We start from the raw sequence: 24,344 nt of genomic DNA on the forward strand, positions 1-24,344 counted from the left end.
TTTTGAGCCAAAAATACCCTTTTTGAATCAGAAGAATTACCCCAAAAAATAATACCATATGACATAAGCGTATGAAAATATGCGAAGTATACTACTTTTCGTGTTGAAATGTCACTTATTTCAGATACTGTTCTAATGGTAAATAAAGCGGCATTTAGTTTCTGAACAAGATCCTGAACATGGGCTTTCCACAACAGCTTACTATCTATCCGTACGCCTAGGAACTTGAACTGTTCTGTCTCGCTTATAACATGCCCATTCTGTCTGATTAAAATGTCAGTTCTTGTTGAATTGTGAGTTAGAAACTGTAAAAACTGAGTCTTACTGTGATTTAGCATCAAATTATTTTCCACAAGCCACGAACCTATATCATGAACTACATTATTTGATAATGTTTCAATATTACACACAAGATCCTTCACTACCAAGGTGGTGTCATCAGCAAACAGAAATATTTTTGAATCACCTGTAATACCAGAAGGCATATCATTTATATAAATAAGAAACAGCAGTGGCCCCAGCACCGACCCTTGGGGAACGCCCCATTTAACAGTGCCCCATTGGGACTGAACATCATTACCACTCTCAATATTGCGGAGGATTACCTTCTGCTTTCTGTTCTTAAAGTAGGAGGCGAACCAATCAATTGTAAGCTACTCCCCTTACTCCATAATGTTCCAACTTCTGCAGTAATATTTTGTGGTCAACACAGTCAAAAGCCTTCTTTAAATCAAAGAAAACACCTAACGTTCGCAACCTTTTATTTAATCCATCCAAAACCTCACAGAGAAAAGAGACTATAGCATTTTCAGTTGTTAAGCCATTTCTAAAACCAAACTGTACATTTGACAGCAAATTATGTGAATTTAAATGCTGCAGTAACCTTGTATATACAACCCTCTCGATAACTTTAGCAAACACCGATGGCATAGAAATAGGTCTATAATTGTCAACATTATCCCTGTCTCCCTTTTTATAAAGTGGCTTCACTACCGAGTACTTTAATCGGTCAGGAAACCGACCACTCCTAAAGGAAAAGTTACAGATATGGCTAAGTACTGAGCTAACATACGTGGAACAATACTTCAGTATTCTGCTAGATACCCCGTCATATCCATGAGAGTTCTTGGTCTTTAGTGATTTAATTATTAACTCAATCTCCCTTTTGTCAGTATCAGGGAGGAGCATTTCAGGTAACAGTCTCGGAACACTTTTTTCTAAGTGCGCTATATGATTCCCTGTTGGGACTAGGTTTCTATTTAGTTCAGCTGCTATATTCAGAAAGTGATTATTAAGTATTGTACATATATGCGACTTATCAGTAACACGGACATCCCCACTACGCACTGATTCTATATTCTCGACCTGTCTCTGCAGACCAGCCACTTCCTTTACAACTGACCATATGGTTTTAATTTTATCCTGAGACTTAGCTATCCTATCTGCATACCACATACTTTTTGCCTTCCTAATAACCTTTTTAAGCACCTTACAATACTGTTTGTAATGGGCTGCTGCATTTAGATTTTGACTGTTTCTAACGTTTTGATATAATTGCCACTTTGTTCTACAAGATATTCTTATCCCTTTAGTCAGCCACCCAGGCTGCCTGTTTGTGCTAGTACCCTGTTTTGAACATTCTAACGGAAAGCAACTTTCAAAGAGCATGAGAAAAGTCTTGAGGAAAGCATTATATTTATCGTCTACTGTATCAGCACTATAAACATCTTGCCACTCTTGTTCCTTGATAAGGTTTACAAAAGTCTGTACAGCAACTGGATCAGCTTTCCTAAAAAGTTGGTAACTATATTTAACATGTGTTGCAGCACAAAAATCTTTTAGACTTAAAATTTGTGCATCATGATCTGAAAGGCCATTCACCTTTTTGCTAACAGAATGCCCTTCTAATAATGACGAATGAACAAAAATATTGTCTATGGTTGTTCTACTGTTCCCTTGCACTCTCGTTGGAAAGAATACGGTTTGCATAAGATTATATGAATTAAGGAGGTCTACCAGCATCCTTTTCCTTGCACAATCACTTATACAATTAATATTGAAGTCGCCACATATAACTAACTTTTTGTATTTCCTATAAAGTGAACCAAGAACCTCCTCTAGCTTTAGCAAAAATGTTGTGAAATCGGAGTCTGGGGATCTACAAATAACAACAGTAAGAAGTTTAGCTCCACTAAATTTAACCACACCTGCACAACATTCAAACACCTTTTCAGTGCAGTACTTTGAAACATCAATTGACTCAAATGGGATACCGTTTTTCACATACATGGCTACTCCCCCACACCGCAAAGAGCTCCTAGAAAAGCTGCCAGCCAACCTGTATCCTGGTAAAGGAAGCCTCTGAATTATCTCCTTATTTAAGAAGTGTTCAGATATACCAATAATTTCAGAGTCAACATCTATAAGCAGTTCACTAAGTTAACAGTGATTACTAAACTATACTGTCAATAATTACTACTACTCACTGTGTAGTTCATCTGATTGCAATAGTTGTTCATAGCACTTTACAAAGAAAGTAATTATGAAAATTCCTTTTTTCAAATGTTTTCACATTATTATGCCTAATTAGGATGGTGACTGTATTTTGTATCATTCACAGGATCTTTGTTACTAATATTTCTTACAAAATTTTAGTCTTTCTATTGTCTGCCAACTGCTACCCTTACGAATTTCATGTTCAATATCCTCTTTCTGTTGGGTAACACACAGTCAAATTCAAAAATCCATCCAGCGAGTAACGCTATACTCTATAGGTTTAAACCAAATTTGGTAATCATTAATTCATGGTAGTATTATAATCTCTGTCTTTTATGATGGGACAGGGATGCTTGTGACTGGACTGTAGTAGGTGATGGTGGTGGTGGGAAGATGTATAGTACAGGTCTTGCATCTAGGTCTAACATAGGTATGTGACTAATGAGGCAAGGGTTTGGGAACAGGGGCTGAATATGGATGGATGCGGATATCCTGTAGATTCAGTGGTTTGGGGACTACCGCAGTGGAAGGGATGGAATGTAAAGTGAGTAGAACATTCATCATTTCAGGGCATGAGAAGAAGTAGACAAGACCCTGGCAGAGAACATGTTTCAGTTGTTCCAGTCCTGTGTGGTACTGTGTCACAAAGGGAATGATCGTGTGTGGCCAGATGGTGGGACTTTGGATAGTGGTTGATGAATGTGGGATAAGGCATGGGAGATCTCTTTCTGTTCCATTTTGGGAGGTAATTACAGTCTGTGAAGGCCAAGGTGAGACCTCAGTGTATTTTGAGAGGGATGGTTACAGATGTGACAGCTGTTGGTAGATAGGCTGTACAGAAGAGAGTTCTTGGTGTGGAATGAGTGGCAGCTTTTGAAGTGGAGGTATTGCTAGTGGTTGGTAGATTCAATATGGATGGAAGGACTGATGTAGTCTTCTTTGAGGCATAGGTCAACATTGAGGAAGGTAGCTCATTGCATTGAGGAGGACCAGGTGGAGAAAAGGAGGGAGAAGATGCTGAGGTTCTGGATGATTGCAGACAGGGTGTCCTCACCCTCAATCCAGATCATAAAGATGTCATCAGTGAATCTGGACCAGGTGAGTGGTTATGAAGGGTTCTTCTATATGGCCCATGAATAAGATGGCAGAGGATGGTGTCCAGTAGGTGTCCATTGCTGCACCCCACATTTGTTTGTAGGTGTTGCCTTCAAAGGAGAAGTAATTGTTGGTGAGGATATAGTTGGTAATGGTGACCAGGAAGAAGCATGTAGGTTTGGAACCTGTCAGGCATTGTGAAAGGTAGTGTTCAATAAGGCAAGGCCATTGGCATTAGAAATGTTAGTATAAAGGAGGTGGAACCAATAGTGATGAGCAGGGCACCGCATGGTAAGGCAACAGGACCTGTGGAAAGTCAGTGGAGGAAAGGGTTGGTGCCTTCTATATAGGAAGGTAGGTAATGGATAATAGGTGGTCTATGGGAGCACAGATTCTCTCAGTGGATGCACAGTAACTGGCCACAATGGGGCATCCTGGATGATTGGGTTTATGGACCTTAGAATGCATGTAGTAGGAGGAATACAGGCAGCAGTAGGGGTGAGGAGAGAGATAGACTACACGAATAGGTTCTGGTATGGTCCTATGGATTGGAGGAGATGCTAGAGATCCTGCTGGATTTCTGAAATGGGATCAGTATCATAAGGTTTGTAGGTGGATGAATCAGAGAGCTTGCAGAGTCCTTCCCCCAGGTAAACCTTGTACTTCAAAACAACAATGGTAGAGCCTTTATCAGCGGACAGGATTGTTTGAAGATGGGGTCAGCTTTTAGGTGGTGGATTTTAGTTGTTTTTACAGATCTAAAGTTAACTTGTATGTTGAGGGATTTGGGGAATGATGGTGAGGCAACGTTCAAGGTCAAGAAATTCTGGAAAAGTAACAGGGGGTGATTTGGGGGCAGTGGGGATGAATCATGTTTGGCTGGATGATGAACTGAGTCAGGCAGGATTCAACATTAAAGTTTTGCTGAATCTGAATAGTAGGGTTGATGTCAAAGAATTGTTTCCACTGTAGGGACTAGAAGAAGGAGAGAAGGTCTTTAACAAGTCCAGTATGATTGAATTTTGGAGTGGGACAAGGAGGAGAAGGAGAGTAGTGTTTAATGTTTTGTTGGCAACAAGGTTGTTAGCTTGGCTTAAGTAATGATGGAGAAGGAAATTTTCCATGCCCTTTCAAAAGAACCATCCTTGCATTTGCTTGAAGTAATTTAGGGAAATCAGAGAAAACCTATATAAGGATAACTGCATGCAGATTTGAACCACTGTCCTCCCAAATGTGAGTCCAGTGTGATAATCACTGTGCCACTTCACTCAGTGGAGGGCAAAAGGTGAGGTCTTTGGAAGGGACTGATACTTTTGAGTGACAAAGGGATTTGTTGGAAAGGTTCATGACAGTGTTTTGAGTCTGCCTAAATTCTGCATTCTGAATGGTGGTGGAAGGATGCTTGTGAGTGTAGGAAATGTAGTAGGTCTGCAAGGCATGGTTTGTCAGGATGTGGGGTTGTTTTGGAGGCTATTTAGAGGGAAGGATAGTGGTAGTCCAAGGCAGAAGCAGGAGGTGAACAGACTGGAGAACTTTTTGAGATGGTGTTGTGCATACTGCTCTAGTCCTGGAGGCCAAGTGTTTCAATGTGTGAGTTGTGATCCAGGAATTATGGGATTGCAAAGCAAGAGAATTTTACAGATGGAGATGAGGCATTGCAAGGAAGTTTTATTCTAATTTCCATTATTTTGCAGGACTCAGTTGGTAAGGGCTTAGAACTGTTGGTATCAGAACAGATGGAAGTCGTTGTGGAAGGAGGGGTTGCAGCTAGAGGTGGGTAATTTGATTGTGAGCCATTTTGGGTTTGCCAGGAATAATGTATGGGACTGGGAATTCACCATCTAAAAGCTGATTCTGATCCTATAATCCTGCCTGCCGGCAAATGCTCCTCCACTGTTGTTTTGAAGTGCACTCCACCAGCCGTCAGTTTCAACCACCTACCAACCTTGCCACAATGACACAATTCCTGAAATCCAGCAGTCTCTCCAGTCTCTCCTCAAATCCTTCTGCTCAGCCCAGAAACTCTCCTTGGAGTCTATCCCTCTGCTCATCCCTATCACTCCCCACACTTCTACCTACTACATGCCTTCTAAGTCCTTAAACCCAACCACATGGGATGCCTCATTGTGGCTGGTTGCTGTGCATCCACTGAGAGAACTTCTGCTCTTGTAGACCAACACTTTCAGCCCATTATTTCTAACCTACCCTTCTATATAAGAAATACCAAACATTTCCTCTGCCGAATCTCCACAGTTCCTGTTACTCTACACATTATGCCCTGCTTGTCACTATTAATGCCACTTCCTTTACACTAAAATCCCTAATATCAATGGTCTTGCCACTATTGAACACTATCTTTCACAATGCCTGACAGATTCCAAACATACAAGCTCCTTCCTGGTCACCATGACCAACTATATCCTTACCCACAATTACTTCTCCTTTGAAGGCATCACTTACAAACAAATATGGGATACAGCAATGGGCACGTGCAGGACACCATCCTGTGCCAACCTATTCATGGGCCATCTAGAGAACACAGGAAGAAGTCTATAAAGCCATCTAGAGAACACAGGAAGAAGTCTATAAAGCAGTCAGCAAACTGAAAAACAAAAACTCAGCTGGTTTGGATGAAGTCCCCATTTTTATAATTAAGGACTGTATCAAGAGCCTACTTCCACCTTTAGTTGATATTATAAATCAATCTTTCAAGCAGGGCTACTTTCCAGACTATTTAAAATATGCAAAATTACTACCTCTCTTCAAAAAAGGTGATGCAGGAATAATTGAAAATTATAGGCCAATTTCTCTACTATCATGCTTTGCAAAAATATTAGAAACTATTATGAAAGATAGGCTAATCAACTATTTAAATACATACAACTTACTGTCTGTTGACCAGTTTGGATTTCGATCAGGGAAAAGCACAGAATCAGCAACAGCACACCTCACAAAACACATTCTAGAAGCATTAGATAAAGGGAACTACACAACATGTATATTTCTTGATCTAACTAAAGCATTTGATACTGTAGACCACAACATATTGTTAAATAAGTTAGATGAACTTGGAATTAGGGAACTTGTGAAAAAGTGGTTCCAGTCATATCTAAAAAATAGAAGACAGATAACTGAAATCTCACATATTTCAAGTTGCTCAAACTATATTGTAAAGTATACTTCAGACCCATATTATGTAAATATAGGTGTCCCACAGGGTAGTGTCCTTGGCCCAGTACTATTCCTCATTTACATAAACGACTTCCCACAGAGCATCAAGCATGGACAAACAATATTGTTTGCAGATGACTCAAATGTTCTAATCAGTGACAAATCACCAGAGGCACTAAAAGAAAAAGCCGAACAAACACTAAACAGTGTATGTGAGTGGGCATCCAATAATAAACTAACACTAAATCTTAAAAAAACAAATGCTGTTAACATCTATGTCTGCAAAAAACCACACTTTAACAACTTTAAGTTAAACAATGAAACTATAGAATATGTAGACTACACAAAATTTCTTGGTATGCATGTTGACAGTCAGTTAAAGTGGGAAGAACATATTAAAATACTTAGTAACAGAATCGCTACAGCATGCTATGCTCTGAGAATTCTGACTGCAGTTTGTGATACTACATGTGTCAGATCTGTATATTTTTCTTATATCCACTCTGTTATTACCTATGGAATAATATTTTGGGGAGTCAACAGTAAAAATATTCAAATAGTTTTCAAATTACAAAAAAGAGCATTTCTTATAATAACCAAGAGTGGCAGTAGGGCTCACTGCCTTGAACATTTCCAAAAGCTGGAAATCCTAACTGTCCCCTGTGAATACATTTTTCAAAGTATTATGTATGTAAAAAAAATTATTGACTGCTATATGAAGAATTCACTAGTACACAGCTATGAAACTAGAAACCAATTCAATCTGCATCTAGAGAGGAAAAATAAAGTTAAAACTCAGCAGAGCTTGTTGTACAATGCTGTTAAATTATATAATAAATTACCCCAAAAAATAAAAGATATTGACACAATCGGACAGTTCAAAACAAAACTAAAAATTTTTTTATTAAATAAAAGTTATTACGCAGTAACGGACTATCTGAATTAAAACATATAGTGTAATTAAAGTAGCCTGCATTGTAATACATGAGGAAATAATTATGATATGTAATCAAAAATTGCACAGTACTATAAGAAAATTACAAATTACACAAGGATATAAAACTAATTTAAGATACCTCAAAAATGGGTGTAAATACTAATTTTATGTGTATAATTGTAGGTATATTGTATTGTATACGTTTTTGCTGACGAAATCCACACAATGTAAATTGTTACATGGATTAATAAAGAAATCAATCAATCAAAACCACCCATAGTCACAAAGTCCTCACTAGGTGTGGGTTCATTGAAGACATTTTTGTGATCTGGATTGAAGGTGAGGTTGAGGACACCCTATCCATATTCCTTCAGGACCTCAACATCTTCTCCCTCATTCACTTCACCAGGTCATTCTCAACTCAACAAGCCATCTTCCATAATATTAACCTCCACCTCAAAGATGGCTAAAACAGTACCTCCACCCATATATAAACTACCAACCACCAGCAATATCTCCACTTTGAAAACTGTCACCCATTCCATACCAATAAGTCCCTTCCATATAGCTTAGTCACTCATGGCCATCAGATCTGTAGTGATGAGCAGTTCCTCTCAAAATACACCAATCGTTTCACTGAGGCATTCACAGACTTTAATAACATGTCCAGATCTCCCATGCTTTATCTCGCCAGACATCAACTGCCTCCCAAAGTCCCACTGTCAAGTCACAGAGGATCATTTCCCTTGTGATACAGTACCACACAGGACTGGGGCAACTGAATCACATTCTCTGTCAAGGCCTCAACTACTTCTTGTCATGCCCTGAAATGCAGAATGTTTTACCCACCAAACCTACAGAATGACCTCATCCATCCTTACTCAATCCCTGCTCCCAACCCAAGACCTAGATTCCAGACATATCCCCTACATCCTCCCACCACCACCACCTTCTCCAGTCTAGTCACAAGCATCACTTATCCCATCAAAGGTAGGGCTACTTATAATACCAGTCATGTGATCTATAAGTACTGTGCTGTATTCTCTGTGGGAATGACAACCAACAAGCTGTTAGTCCACATGAATGGCCACTGGAAAACCGTTGCCAAGAAACAGCTGGGACACCCAGTTGCTGAGCCTGCTGCACAGCACAACATCTTTCATTTCAATGAGAACTTCACTGTCTCTGCCTCATCTGGACCCTTGCTACCAACACCAGCTATTCTGAAATACATGGGTGGGAACTCTCCCTGCAATGCATTCTACATTCCCATTACCCTCCTGGCCTCAGCCTTCATTAGTCACTGTTCTTCACTCATCCATCCTTTTCCCTGTTCTCACTCCAACACTACACAGTCATCTATTCCACCAATGCACCCACAGTCATTTTACTTCTCTTCTTTTCTGTCCCCTCTCCCTCCTTCTCTGCCATCCCTCTAATATCCTGATTGCACTAGCTGCCTTACCTTCTCCCCACATCAACCTCTTATGTTCTCACAAGCAGCCCTTTACTGTACCCAACCTCTGTACTATTATTACTCCCTCTCATGTGTGTATGAGTTGTGTTTACATAAATGTGTGTGTATTTGTGTGTGTGTGTGTGTGTGTGTGTGTGTGTGTGTGTGTGTTATATAATTCAGAAAATTAGAAGAAGGCCTACTGACCAAAAGCTTACTTGTTTAGCAGTCTTTTTGTTCTGCCTATCTGCAACTCAACATCTCCCCCATGTGGAAAGTAGCAATCTATCCTTTTCATAGAAGATACGATCATTTTGTGGAGGATATATCAGAAAATATGCAACATTTATGTGAGGATTTGGAAGGTTACAGATGGCACATTTAACACTTACCACAGATAAATCTTACTTTGCTTTGAAAGATCTAGCATCTGTATGGCACATGAATAGCAGTGAATGAATTAATATGGATCTGTGGTTGGTACTAGGAGTATGTGAGTTTTCAGTTCCTTCTAATACTAAGGAGTTAAAGACTTTCTTGGGTTTAACAAATTATTATAGAAAATTAATAAATGGGACAAGCAGATGTGTTGAAAAAAAAAGAACCATTAATTTGGAATAGGCAAAAGAACACCAAAACAGAATAGCATCCAGGTAGCATATGCATCCAGGCAATTGAATAGAGTGGAGAAACACTACTCCACCATACAAAAAGAGATGCTTATCATAATATAATGAATCATGTATTTCCCCTGCTACTGTTTTTTTTTTTTTTTTAAAGTAGTAACTTACTATGCAGCTCTCAAGTGGTTGTTGGATTTTGCAGACTGTACTAGTTGACTAACCAAATAGACATCAAGATTGAGCATGTTCAGATATGAAGTCACACACAAGCCCAATAAGCAACATTCAAATGCATATGGTTTAAGCAGAAAGGTAACTGTGATACAGACATTGGGTCACAGATTCATAAAAAGGAAAGCAGTGTGGCATCCTGAAGTGGAATGTAAATTGCACATGTCACAGCTACAGTTCAATGTGCATAACGGTTTGTTGTGTAAGACAATATGGCTAGAACTGCAGCTAGTATTGCCAGAGGAGCTAAAAGAAGTAGTTCTGAGAGAAGTGCATGATTATGTACTGTCAGGACATGGGGTTGTAGAACAACATACAGGAGAGTAGCAAAACACTGAAACATGTGTGCTTGTTTCACGCTCCTTTCATAATTTATATCATTATTAATCTCGTGATAGGATGATACTATTACTCTTAATTTGCTACATCAAAGTCATATTGATACCTGGAGGACTATGGAAGCAAAGTATTTTTTTTCATTTTTCCTTAAATTCAACATTTTTTCTCCTGTGGCCATAATGATTTCCTGTTCAACCTTGACCATTCAGCTTGAAAGTATGGGTGGTCTTGTAGAGGCTAGAGACGTTCCTTTACTTATTCTCCCAAGTTGTAGTACAAACCTTTAGAATCTCACTTTTCACATATTTTTGGTGATGCAAAGAGGTCTCCCTGAGCCAACTTTAGCCCATCTCAGGTCATCCCACCTCATTCAGGTTGTCTGATGAAACAGTAGGTAGCTTATGCACCTTTCCTGCCCATCCTCATTGGTTGGTAGAGTGGGCACCATCTCCCTCTCCAAAAAAATTCTGCCTCCACTCTGAATGAGAGACAGTGGTAACTTTGTGGAAGAGTCATGTTCCAGTCCTTCGCTGATAAATATGTATCTTCCAAGTGGACACAAAATTAGATTAAGTCATGATGTGTTTGAGTTAGGCAATCAGTAAACTTGAAAGCTTCAGTACTTTCTTGTTCACCAGTAAAATCTTTGTGTATTTTCTTACACATTGCATGTGAAATTCACTTTGAGCCACTTTCAACTTTGTTTTAGTGATTCATCCATTATTCAGTTTTCATACCTGTGGATCCATTCAGTATCGATGCTAGGTAACATCTTTTCAAACTTATATTTATCAGTTTTATCTCTATTGATTTTCCACGCTGTACTTTAATGCATGTGCTAAAATGAATATTTCTGTGTGAGTAATTTTCTGGAGATAGAATCGTGTTACTTTTTGTGAGATCTTGGGACCATGTAGCAATTGGATGACTCTTTGTAATAGTGGAAAGAACTGATAAATATTTCTGTTTATTATAATAATTTTGCTTTCAAATGATTCAAGAATTATGTGAAGAATTTGCTCTAAAGTTATGTAAAAATGTGAATGGGAGGCCATGTTGCTCTTTAAAACTGCCTTGTAGTGAGTCCTCCTATCAATGTACTCTGCATGATAATAATCCCCAGTTCTTTGCAGTCACTATTGTAATTTTCGTTCTGAAATAGTCAAACTCCCACATATACCTTCCTTTTCCCATCTAACCTTTATACCATTAGAGCCATGGCAGGTGCAGAAAAAAGACAATTGTGCAGACCTCTGTTCAAGGCCCTTGATCTTATGACTGTTCCTGGCCTCTACATCTATGAGACAATTAAGTTGATACCAATGATAAGATTTTGTACATTATGTAAATATGTAATATTTTGTACTGTACTGTACTTTGACATATCCAATATCATGAATGTGATAATACAGGTGCTAAATAAAGTAAATAAATAAATACAGTTTCCTAAATAAAACCCACAACTGTTTGAGGATATCCAGTTTAAGCATGATCATGAAACAAGAAACACATATCAGTATAAGTTACCAACTCATAGGCTAAAACTGCTGGAGAAGACACCTTGCTATAGGAGTATGAGGCTGGGAAATAAAATCTGTGAAAAATTTAAAAATTATAAACCAGAAAAATTTGGACATCATTTTAAAAAATACCTAGCAAGTTAGACACTGGACTCGCATTCGGGAGGACGACGGTTCAATCCCGTGTCCGGCCATCCTGATTTAGGTTTTCCGTGATTTTCCTAAATCACTCCAGGCAAATGCCGGGATGGTTCCTCTGAAAGGGCACGGCCGACTTCCTTCCCCATCCTTTCCTAATCCGATGAGACCGATGACCACGCTGTCTGGTCTCCTTCCCCAAATAACCAACCAACCAACCAACCAACCTAGCAAGTAAATATTATTACAGTGTAGAAGAATTTATGACTGACTGACAAAAATAACTGTGCCTGATGTTATGTTTTATTCTGTCATGCTAAAAAAGTACTCCAAGTTAATAATTATTCTTAATTTTACTGTATTTGACACTGTTGACCACAGCATACTTTTGAAAAAGCTTGAAGCTATAGGTATCAGAGGACCGGTAAAAAAGTGGTTTGAGTCTTATCTGGAAAAGAGGATGCAGGTGGTTGAAATTACAGCACCAAATATTAATCAAAAAATTAAACTAAGATCAGATCCAAGGGAGGTCACAGTAGGAGTACCCCAAGGAAGTGTATTAGGCCCCTTGCTGTTCCTCATTTACATTAATGATATTCAGGTGTCAGAGAGAAAAGCTAGAATCATGTTATTTGCTGATGATACTAGTTTAATAGTTAGTGATACGAAGCAGTCATTGCACAGTACTGTGAACCATGTCCTACAAGATATACAAAAATCGTTTAGTGCTAACAAGCTAGCACTGAATGCAAAAAAAACTAATTATGTGCGATATGGAAAAATAAGTGAACAGGATGAATTCAGCACAGATACAAATTTTGTAAAGATATTATATAGTTGTTAAAATGTACCCTGACAAATCCTATATCACAAATGTGATCATTGGGATGATAATAAATAAATAAAAATGAAATATCTCAAGTCTTACAGTATTAAGTGTGTTTTCCTTGGGCTACAACAGAATTGAATTTCCATAACCACATGAGAGTTTGCAAAGCACTTGTCAAGAAAAATGAAACTTTAATTATGTTGGATCTTGTGTTAATATTACATATTGTTTAATGAGTTAGTTTCATGATAAGGCTTCTTCTCTGATCTGGTACAACCTTTGAAAATCCTTCAGACATATACACATGAATTACTTGTCATTCTTTTATTCACAGGAAATTAAATGCCTCATTAGCTGGCACTAAACTGAAATCAAAGAGAGTGTATTATTAGACAACGTATGGTGAGATATATTGATTACAGTCATCTTAGGCAGTTTCTTCACCCTTTTATGTTGAAATCCACATCTTCTTTTGACTGAGCAACAACTCACTGAATGTAACGTGTACTAAAATCCCATAATGCTACTTCTCGCTAGCAGACAGCTCTTTTATATGGTGACCCTCATATTCAGGATCCTATCTCTGGAATTCCTCTGATTAGCCCCAGTCAGACTGGAGCATCAATTAGAGTAAATAATTCAATATGTACCTTTCCTTTTCGAAAGGTCCTTTTGCAGTTTTCTTTGTTTTTGGAAGGAATCAGTTTTCCCCTAACAACATTCCATTTGTGTTAATTATTTACAGGTTGTGTGTGTGTGTGTGTGTGTGTGTGTGTGTGTGTGTGTGTGTGTGTGTGTGTGCGCTCGTGTGAGTGAGTGCATGTGTATGTAAAGGGCGGCGGGGGGGGGGGGGGGGGGGATAGATAATTAGCTCTGATATTGTGTGTCAGCTAACAGAGAGTGAGTTAATCTGGTTGTTCATTAGATAGTGTATTTAGGCATGGTATTAATGATGAGTGTTATGACCAATTTAGGTGCAAGAAAGTTATCAAATCTTGACAACATTCCCAAAGTCATGTTAGTCATGGCAGAGTGAAATGCGCTTGTGATTAACCAATGGCTAGAGGGAGAAACAGACCTGTTATGTAGGACAATGGAGTAGGCTGCCAGTGAGCCAGAGCTGTTGGCTGCATGGAATGCAAAAGCCGTACAGGTGAACAGTCTCTCACACCACTGCCCAGGCTGTGCAAAGTAAAGACAGGCTCAGGGATCAGTGCATGACAAACACAGGTACATATAGAATTTGTGGAACCCACCAAACATTAAGAGATGTGTTGTGAAAGATGGAGAGTGACATCTGTATTCTTCCTTGCAGCCTGAAAGCCCTGGTGATGTGGAAAAATAGCAAGTAGCAAACTCAAACGAAAATCAGTGATTAGAGCACCAAGTTAAATGCATTTATAACAGAGACTATGGGTGTAACAATATATCCAATGTGAGAAATGAAAGAACTGAAAGAAGATTTAGAAGCAGTAGAATCATGGAAGGAGGAGGTGGCTGGGCATACAGGTGATGCAATACAGGACCATTCAGAGATGAAAAGCTGCTGGATGGTCATATAACTGGTGTTGAAAGTAGCGAAGTTAGTGTTACTGATGCAGTAACAGTAGATCCACATAAATTTGCAAAGTTCTTTTTGAGATAAATAAAGAGCATTTAAACTAGTGCAAGGGATTTTCCAGCAAGTGTTGTGTCATGAATAGGAAGTCAGTAAAGTCTTATAACAGCTAGAGACTCTGACTGTTATGCTTGAACAACTGTCTGATAGAAGTTATAGAAATTTTCATTGTGTGTATCCAGTTAGAATAAATTATATGTGAAGAGGTTCAGTCCCACCTCACTAATTTATGAAAGTAGTGAATCACTGACTACATTTTCATTTCTTTTATCAACTTGCTCCTCAGATACATCTAATATGCATCCATGAAAGGAAATAAGAATAAAATAATAGCTGATGTTGATAAGTCTCCAAATGTGAAAACAAATTTGGTTTCTGATATAGACTTAGGAATAACTCATTGTGATTTATCTAAAGGAAAACAAAACACAAAGCAATCTAATGACACATTTAGTTATAATGGTCCTCTATATTTACAACTACATTCATAGTCTGCAAACCCATGTGAAGTGCATGTGTGTGGTACCATGACTGTTTCAATGCCTCTGGGCATTGGGTAATTGGTCTAATATTGTAAGTCTTGTCTTCACAGTCCCTACAGGAGCAATACATAAGAGGGTGTCACATATTCAGACTTACAACTGGTTCTTGAAACTTAACAATTAAATTATGGCAGGATAGGTGGCATCTCTTTAGAAGTGTCTGCCAGCTCAAGATTTTCAGCCCTTCTGTAACACTCTCCTCTGGAGCAAATACACCTGTTATTATTCTTGCTACCATTCTTTACACATGTCAATACATTTTGTATGGGTTCCACATACTCAAGCAATATTCTATGTCAGATTGCACAATCTCCATCATAGACTTCATACAATTGTGCAGTATCCTATCAATGAACCAAAGTCTACCACCTACTTTATATATAACTGAGTCCATGGGGTCATTAAGTTTTGTATCCTCACATATTGTTGCACTGAAGTATTTACCTGAGTTTTCAATAATATTCTTCATGTGAATGGAGAGTTGTAAATGACATTCATTCAAGAAAGGCCACGTGGTCCATAAATACCCCCTCTGACATGCATGAAAACCAACCAAAATATTCAAATCATGATTTTTTGGTACTGTAGTCATACTATACTATACCGGTAGTTTCCAATTTTGTGAAGTACACAGTTTTATGTTTATGAACCATTACAGTACAATGGCAATATCTTCAATGCTTTGAAATCTTATCAAGATCTGGCTAAATATTTTTGCAGCCCCTTCCCTCTTCCCCCTGTCCCCTCCCAAAGAGGACTTATAATGGCATTATCTGTAAAAAGTCTGGGGGTACAATTAAAATTTTCTGCCAGCTCATTGACTTACAACATGACCATAAAGGGTCCCAAAACAATTCTCTGCAGTATGTCTGAGGTTACTTCTACATATGTTAATGACTCTCATTTGAAAATATCATGCTGCATCTTTTATCATTAACCCAGTGAATATGTTGTTTAACATCCTGTATGGCCTAAATTTCATTAAAAAATATTGGCTTGCTATTGAGTCAAATGCTTTTTTGAATTTAAGAAATACCGCATCTGCTTGATTTCCTTGGCCATGGCTTTCAGGATGCCATATTAGGGATGCACTAGCTGGGTTTCACATGACTGATGTTTTTGGAATCATGAATCAGCTCATTTTTTTCAAGGTACCTGATTATATTGGCTGTCTGTTTTGTCAATCACTTCAACTGCCCTTTTAGTAGACTGATGCAACCTGTGCCTTCTTCCAACTTCTAGGCACAGTTTTTGTTTGAGGTGTCTGTAGTATGACTAAATAAGGGTTTATTTCAGCACAGATACTGTACAGAAAACTGTATAGTATCTGATAGGGTTTACATCAGGCCCTGTGGCCTTGTTCCCCTTTAGCAAAATCAGCTGCCTCTCAAAACCGTGGCAATACTAATGACAAATGTGTTGCTTCATATTTTCTGGGTTTTACTAGTAATGGACTTACATATCCAGAAGCACTTTACCTTCAAAACCATCATTGTTAATGTCACCGACTGCTGCTACTGTTGTCCCAAATTGTGCATTCCTTATTCCGCCATCAATGTGTTCCATTTCTTTGTTCTATAAAAGAAAAGCAAATGTATTTCAAACCTGTATATAACAATAAAAGTGACATATTTAACTGTTTGATACAGCTTATGTCCAAAGATACTAGATTGCTTTATTTTCTACTTCTGTAAGTGCAAAAAACACTGGATACATAATGTTGGTACTCAGAGGTCAGATATTTCTATGCTTGTCAGAATTTTAATTACATCAGAAAGACAGTTTATTTATGGAAATAAGTAGCTTTACTTACTATTATTTCACCTCCTAAAGAGATATATATGCGACCTTGATCTGGGATGGAGGTAGTTGAATACCTTGGTGCACCAATGATCATATCATCATAACCATCTTTATTTATGTCTGCAGTTGCAATGCTGGCACCAAAGTACTCTCCAAGCTGTGTCCCTGTTATTTCAATGATTGGTGCAATATGATATTTTGCACTGTAGTCATAAAGCAGCACCTGTAACAATTGTAATGTCAAAAATGTGGTATTTATTGATTTAAATTAAATAAAAATGAACTTTGACAGTTGAATATGAAATGTGTGGAGAAAATACTCATAGCAGAAATAATTATCCTAATGTTATACGAAAGAAAACATAAACATTCAGTACTTAGTAAAATTTATGAATTACACCAGTTACATATAAATCCCTGTTTTATATTATACAAAAGAATTTTGCTTAGAGCTTATTAAAAAACCATACCAACTTCATCTACAACAGTAAGAAGACAGTTAAACACTACATTTTTTATTGGTTTTCATTAAGAATACATTGCATGCCGCAAGGGCTTTGGCATTGGCACAAAGAACGTGATTTCATATAGCATAAGCCAGTATATTATATTACAAGGGGTTTCAATATTTTTGCAGCCCCTTCCCTCTTCCCCCTGTCCCCTCCCAAAGAGGACTTATAATGGCATTATCTGTAAAACAATGTAACACAATTTTTTCTTTGTCCAATTTCAGATGAAAAAATGCAGAATTTGTTGTGAGACATCATGAAATATTCCTGCTTCACCACCTATAGTTTCACGAAGTTTTAATAGATGGTGATGCAATATGTAGCCTTCAAAAATGGTCCCTGTAATTTCCATTCATTCATAGAAGAGAGCTGTCATTGATTTTCTTTTGGGGGAAACCCAGAGAATTGCAGATATTCATAAGCACTTGCAGAATGCCTATGGAGACCTGGTAGTGAACAAAAGCATGGTGAGTCACAGGGTAAGATGTCCGCCACCATCGCAATGAGGTCATGCAAATCTGTCCAATGTCTCATGTGCTGGCCAGCTGGCCAGCCGGCAACATACAGCTGTGACTGTAGCATTACATGAGTATTTCCAATATGGTTGGATCTACTTTGCATCATGTGAGTGTAGGGGAATCAAAACAAGTAGTGACCCATGACGTCATATCAACTTGAGATTTCAATATAATGGAAGGAAACATTCCACGTGGGAAAAATTATATATAAATACAAAGATGAGGTGACTTACCGAACAAAAACGCTGGCAGGTCGATAGACACACAAACAAACACAAACATACACACAAAATTCAAGCTTTCGCAACAAATTGTTGCCTCATCAGGAAAGAGGGAAGGAGAGGGGAAGACGAAAGGAAGTGGGTTTTAAAGGAGAGGGTAAGGAGTCATTCCAATCCCGGGAGCGGAAAGACTTACCTTAGGGGGAAAAAAGGACAGGTATACACTCGCACACACGCACATATCCATCCACACATACAGACACAAGCAGACATATTTAAAGACAAAGAGTTTGGGCAGAGATGTCAGTTGAGGCAGAAGTGTAGAGGCAAAGAAGTTGTTGAAAGACAGGTGAGGTATGAGTGGCGGCAACTTGAAATTAGCGGAGATTGAGGCCTGGCGGATGACGAGAAGAGAGGATATACTGAAGGGCAAGTTCCCATCTCCGGAGTTCGGATAGGTTGGTGTTGGTGGGAAGTATCCAGATAACCCGGACGGTGTAACACTGTGCCAAGATGTGCTGGCCGTGCACCAAGGCATGTTTAGCCACAGGGTGATCCTCATTACCAACAAACACTGTCTGCCTGTGTCCATTCATGCGAATGGACAGTTTGTTGCTGGTCATTCCCACATAGAATGCGTCACAGTGTAGACAGGTCAGTTGGTAAATCATGTGGGTGTTTTCACACGTGGCTCTGCCTTTGATCGTGTACACCTTCCGGGTTACAGGACTGGAGTAGGTGGTGGTGGGAGGGTGCATGGGACAGGTTTTGCATCGGGGGCGGTTACAAGGATAGGAGCCAGAGGGTAGGGAAGGTGGTTTGGGGATTTCATAGGGATGAACTAACAGGTTACGAAGGTTAGGTGGACGGCGGAAAGACACTCTTGGCGGACTGGGGAGGATTTCATGAAGGATGGATCTCATTTCAGGGCAGGATTTGAGGAAGTCGTATCCCTGCTGGAGAGCCACATTCAGAATCTGGTCCAGTCCCGGAAAGTATCCTGTCACAAGTGGGGCACTTTTGTGGTTCTTCTGTGGGGGATTCTGGGTTTGAGGGGACGAGGAAGTGGCTCTGGTTATTTGCTTCTGTACCAGGTCGGGAGGGTAGTTGCGGGATGCGAAAGCTGTTTTCAGGTTGTTGGTGTAATGATTCAGGGATTCCGGACTGGAGCAGATTCGTTTGCCACGAAGACCTAGGCTGTAGGGAAGGGACCGTTTGATGTGGAATGGGTGGCAGCTGTCATAATGGAGGTACTGTTGCTTGTTGGTGGGTTTGATGTGGACGGACGTGTGAAGTTGGCCATTGGACAGGTGGAGGTCAACGTCAAGGAAAGTGGCATGGGATTTGGAGTAGGACCAGGTGAAACTGATGGAACCAAAGGAGTTGAGGTTGGAGAGGAAATTCTGGAGTTCTTCTTCACTGTGAGTCCAGATCATGAAGATGTCATCAATAAATCTGTACCAAACTTTGGGTTGGCAGACTTGGGTAACCAAGAAGGCTTCCTCTAAGCGACCCATGAATAGGTTGGCGTACGAGGGGGCCATCCTGGTACCCATGGCTGTTCCCTTTAATTGTTGGTATGTCTGGCCTTCAAAAGTGAAGAAGTTGTGGGTCAGGATGAAGCTGGCTAAGGTGATGAGGAAAGAGGTTTTAGGTAGGGTGGCAGGTGATCGGCGTGAAAGGAAATGCTCCATCGCAGCGAGGCCCTGGACGTGCGGAATATTTGTGTATAAGGACGTGGCATCAATGGTTACAAGGATAGTTTCCGGGGGTAACAGATTGGGTAAGGATTCCAGGCGTTCAAGGAAGTGGTTGGTGTCCTTGATGAAGGATGGGAGACTGCATGTAATGGGTTGAAGGTGTTGATCTACGTAGGCAGAGATACGTTCTGTGGGGGCTTGGTAACCAGCTACAATGGGGCGGCCGGGATGATTGGGTTTGTGGATTTTAGGAAGAAGGTAGAAGGTAGGGGTGCGGGGTGTCGGTGGGGTCAGGAGGTTGATGGAGTCAGGTGAAAGGTTTTGCAGGGGGCCTAAGGTTCTGAGGATTCCTTGAAGCTCCGCCTGGACATCGGGAATGGGGTTACCTTGGCAAACTTTGTATGTGGTGTTGTCTGAAAGCTGACGCAGTCCCTCAGCCACATACTCCCGACGATCAAGTACCACGGTCATGGAACCCTTGTCTGCCGGAAGAATGATGATGGATCGGTCAGCCTTCAGATCACGGATAGCCTGGGCTTCAGCAGTGGTGATGTTGGGTGTAGGATTAAGGTTTTTTAAGAAGGATTGAGATGCAAGGCTGGAAGTCAGATATTCCTGGAAGGTTTGGAGAGGGTGATTTTGAGGAAGAGGAGGTGGGTCCCGCTGTGACGGAGGACGGAACTGTTCCAGGCAGGGTTCAATTTGGATGGTGTCTTGAGGAGTCGGATCATTAGGAGTAGGATTAGGATCATTTTTCTTCGTGGCAAAGTGATACTTCCAGCAGAGAGTACGAGTGTAGGACAGTAAATCTTTGACGAGGGCTGTTTGGTTGAATCTGGGAGTGGGGCTGAAGGTGAGGCCTTTGGATAGGACAGAGGTTTCGGATTGGGAGAGAGGTTTGGAGGAAAGGTTAACTACTGAATTAGGGTGTTGTGGTTCCAGATTGTGTTGATCGGAATTTTGAGGTTTTGGAGGGAGTGGAGCTGGAAGTGGGAGATTGAGTAGATGGGAGAGACTGGGTTTGTGTGCAATGAGAGGAGGTTGAGGTTTGCTGGAAAGGTTGTGAAGGGTGAGTGAGTTGCCTTTCCGGAGGTGGGAAACCAGGAGATTGGATAGTTTTTTGAGGTGGAGGGTGGCATGCTGTTCTAATTTACGGTTGGCCTGTAGGAGGATGCTCTGGACAGCCGGTGTGGATGTGGGAGAGGAAAGATTAAGGACTTTTATTAAGGATAGGAGTTGACGGGTGTGTTCATTGGCTGAGTTGATGTGTAGGTGAAGGATTAGGTGGGTGAGGGCAATGGATTGTTCAGTTTGGAACTGGTATAGGGACTGATGGAAGGAAGGGTTGCAGCCAGAGATGGGAACTTTAAGTGTAAGGCCTTTGGGGGTGATGCCAAATGTCAGACAAGCCTGAGAAAATAGAATATGGGAGTGTAATCTGGCTAGGGCGAAGGCATGTTTGCGGAGGGAATGTAAATAAAACTTAATGGGGTCATTGTGGGGGTGTTGTGAGGGTGACATGGTATTAGAAGGTGGAAAGTGTTAACATGAGGTGAAATGAAAATGAAAATAAAAATATAAATATATGGGGAGAGATAAAGGTGAACCGGAAAGAAACAGGAGATCTGGAATGAAAAAAGGCGAAAAGGTGTTGGTAACAGCTGGGCTATGTTGGACTTGGGTTGGTAGATAACGATGTGCATAAAGGTTAGGTGGTTGTGTTGCCGCCAAAACACGTTAAAGGACGCAGAAATTCGGGAAAATTTCGAAAAAACTGCGTGTAGTATATTAAAAGGAGTGGTATTGTGGTGGCAGATTATGAAAATGAGACTAACAATTGTCTGACGAAGAAATAATCGCGTTAAAACCTGTGGGAAGCGGCTAAAAATGATCAGTGGTGTGGGATAAACGGAAATGGAAATAAAGTGAAAGTTATTAGAACTGGCCGAAATGGTTGTTTAAAAGGTGAAAGGAGCTGTTTGTGAACTAGAAACGGTGGATATTATAGCGGCGGTAGTGCTGAAAGCGGCAAAAAAATTTTTTTGGTTATGGTTTGGAAGTGGGTTACGTATTATTGAGTATATATATAGGCGGGATAAAATAGTATAGCAGATTGCGGTAAAAAGGAGAAGGTGAATTCAAAGTGAAACCAAAGTGAAACTACTGGCAAAAACAGAAAGAGGAAAATAAGACGACAGAAAAGATTTCAAAATGCAACAGTGACAATAACAAACGTAATTGTTGGATTCAAATTAATGATATCAATATAATGGAAGGAAACATTCCACGTGGGAAAAATTATATATAAATACAAAGATGAGGTGACTTACCGAACAAAAACGAACCTGCCAGCGTTTTTGTTCGGTAAGTCACCTCATCTTTGTATTTATATATAATTTTTCCCACGTGGAATGTTTCCTTCCATTATATTGATATCATTAATTTGAATCCAACAATTACGTTTGTTATTGTCACTGTTGCATTTTGAAATCTTTTCTGTCGTCTTATTTTCCTCTTTCTGTTTTTGCCAGTAGTTTCACTTTGGTTTCACTTTGAATTCACCTTCTCCTTTTTACCGTAATCTGCTATACTATTTTATCCCGCCTATATATATACTCAATAATACGTAACCCACTTCCAAACCATAACCAAAAAAATTTTTTTACCGCTTTCAGCACTACCGCCGCTATAATATCCACCGTTTCTAGTTCACAAACTGGCCGAAATGGTTGTTTAAAAGGTGAAAGGAGCTGTTTGTGAACTAGAAACGGTGGATATTATAGCGGCGGTAGTGCTGAAAGCGGCAAAAAAATTTTTTTGGTTATGGTTTGGAAGTGGGTTACGTATTATTGAGTATATATATAGGCGGGATAAAATAGTATAGCAGATTACGGTAAAAAGGAGAAGGTGAATTCAAAGTGAAACCAAAGTGAAACTACTGGCAAAAACAGAAAGAGGAAAATAAGACGACAGAAAAGATTTCAAAATGCAACAGTGACAATAACAAACGTAATTGTTGGATTCAAATTAATGATATCAATATAATGGAAGGAAACATTCCACGTGGGAAAAATTATATATAAATACAAAGATGAGGTGACTTACCGAACAAAAACGAACCTGCCAGCGTTTTTGTTCGGTAAGTCACCTTTTAAACAACCATTTCGGCCAGTTCTAATAACTTTCACTTTATTTCCATTTCCGTTTTTCCCACACCACTGATCATTTTTAGCCGCTTTCCACAGGTTTTAACGCGATTATTTCTTCGTCAGACAATTGTTAGTCTCATTTTCATAATCTGCCACCACAATACCACTCCTTTTAATATACTACACGCAGTTTTTTCGAAATTTTCCCGAATTTCTGCGTCCTTTAACGTGTTTTGGCGGCAACACAACCACCTAACCTTTATGCACATCGTTATCTACCAACCCAAGTCCAACATCGCCCAGCTGTTACCAACACCTTTTCGCCTTTTTTCATTCCAGATCTCCTGTTTCTTTCCGGTTCACCTTTATCCCTCCCCATATATTTATATTTTTATTTTCATTTTCATTTCACCTCATGTTAACACTTTCCACCTTCTAATACCATGTCACCCTCACAACACCCCCACAATGACCCCATTAAGTTTTATTTACATTCCCTCCGCAAACATGCCTTCGCCCTAGCCAGATTACACTCCCATATTCTATTTTCTCAGGCTTGTCTGACATTTGGCATCACCCCCAAAGGCCTTACACTTAAAGTTCCCATCTCTGGCTGCAACCCTTCCTTCCATCAGTCCCTATACCAGTTCCAAACTGAACAATCCATTGCCCTCACCCACCTAATCCTTCACCTACACATCAACTCAGCCAATGAACACACCCGTCAACTCCTATCCTTAATAAAAGTCCTTAATCTTTCCTCTCCCACATCCACACCGGCTGTCCAGAGCATCCTCCTACAGGCCAACCGTAAATTAGAACAGCATGCCACCCTCCACCTCAAAAAACTATCCAATCTCCTGGTTTCCCACCTCCGGAAAGGCAACTCACTCACCCTTCACAACCTTTCCAGCAAACCTCAACCTCCTCTCATTGCACACAAACCCAGTCTCTCCCATCTACTCAATCTCCCACTTCCAGCTCCACTCCCTCCAAAACCTCAAAATTCCGATCAACACAATCTGGAACCACAACACCCTAATTCAGTAGTTAACCTTTCCTCCAAACCTCTCTCCCAATCCGAAACCTCTGTCCTATCCAAAGGCCTCACCTTCAGCCCCACTCCCAGATTCAACCAAACAGCCCTCGTCAAAGATTTACTGTCCTACACTCGTACTCTCTGCTGGAAGTATCACTTTGCCACGAAGAAAAATGATCCTAATCCTACTCCTAATGATCCGACTCCTCAAGACACCATCCAAATTGAACCCTGCCTGGAACAGTTCCGTCCTCCGTCACAGCGGGACCCACCTCCTCTTCCTCAAAATCACCCTCTCCAAACCTTCCAGGAATATCTGACTTCCAGCCTTGCATCTCAATCCTTCTTAAAAAACCTTAATCCTACACCCAACATCACCACTGCTGAAGCCCAGGCTATCCGTGATCTGA

The 24,344-nt window shown here is 40.0% G+C and overlaps 1 protein-coding gene across 1 annotated transcript in view; it reads right to left on the bottom strand.

The window, feature by feature from the left end:
• Positions 1–24,344, bottom strand: part of LOC124795477 (integrin alpha-4-like) — a 554,156-nt gene that overhangs the window by 290,509 nt on the left and 239,303 nt on the right. Inside the window, exons 9-10 of the mRNA XM_047259514.1 lie at positions 16,809–17,021; positions 16,474–16,570 (exon numbers count right to left, since the gene is read on the bottom strand). Of these exons, the coding sequence (XP_047115470.1) occupies positions 16,474–16,570; positions 16,809–17,021 (310 nt within the window). The remainder of the gene's footprint in view (positions 1–16,473; positions 16,571–16,808; positions 17,022–24,344) is intronic.

This window comes from Schistocerca piceifrons, chromosome 4, assembly GCF_021461385.2.
Source record: "Schistocerca piceifrons isolate TAMUIC-IGC-003096 chromosome 4, iqSchPice1.1, whole genome shotgun sequence".
Taxonomy (NCBI): domain Eukaryota; kingdom Metazoa; phylum Arthropoda; class Insecta; order Orthoptera; family Acrididae; genus Schistocerca; species Schistocerca piceifrons.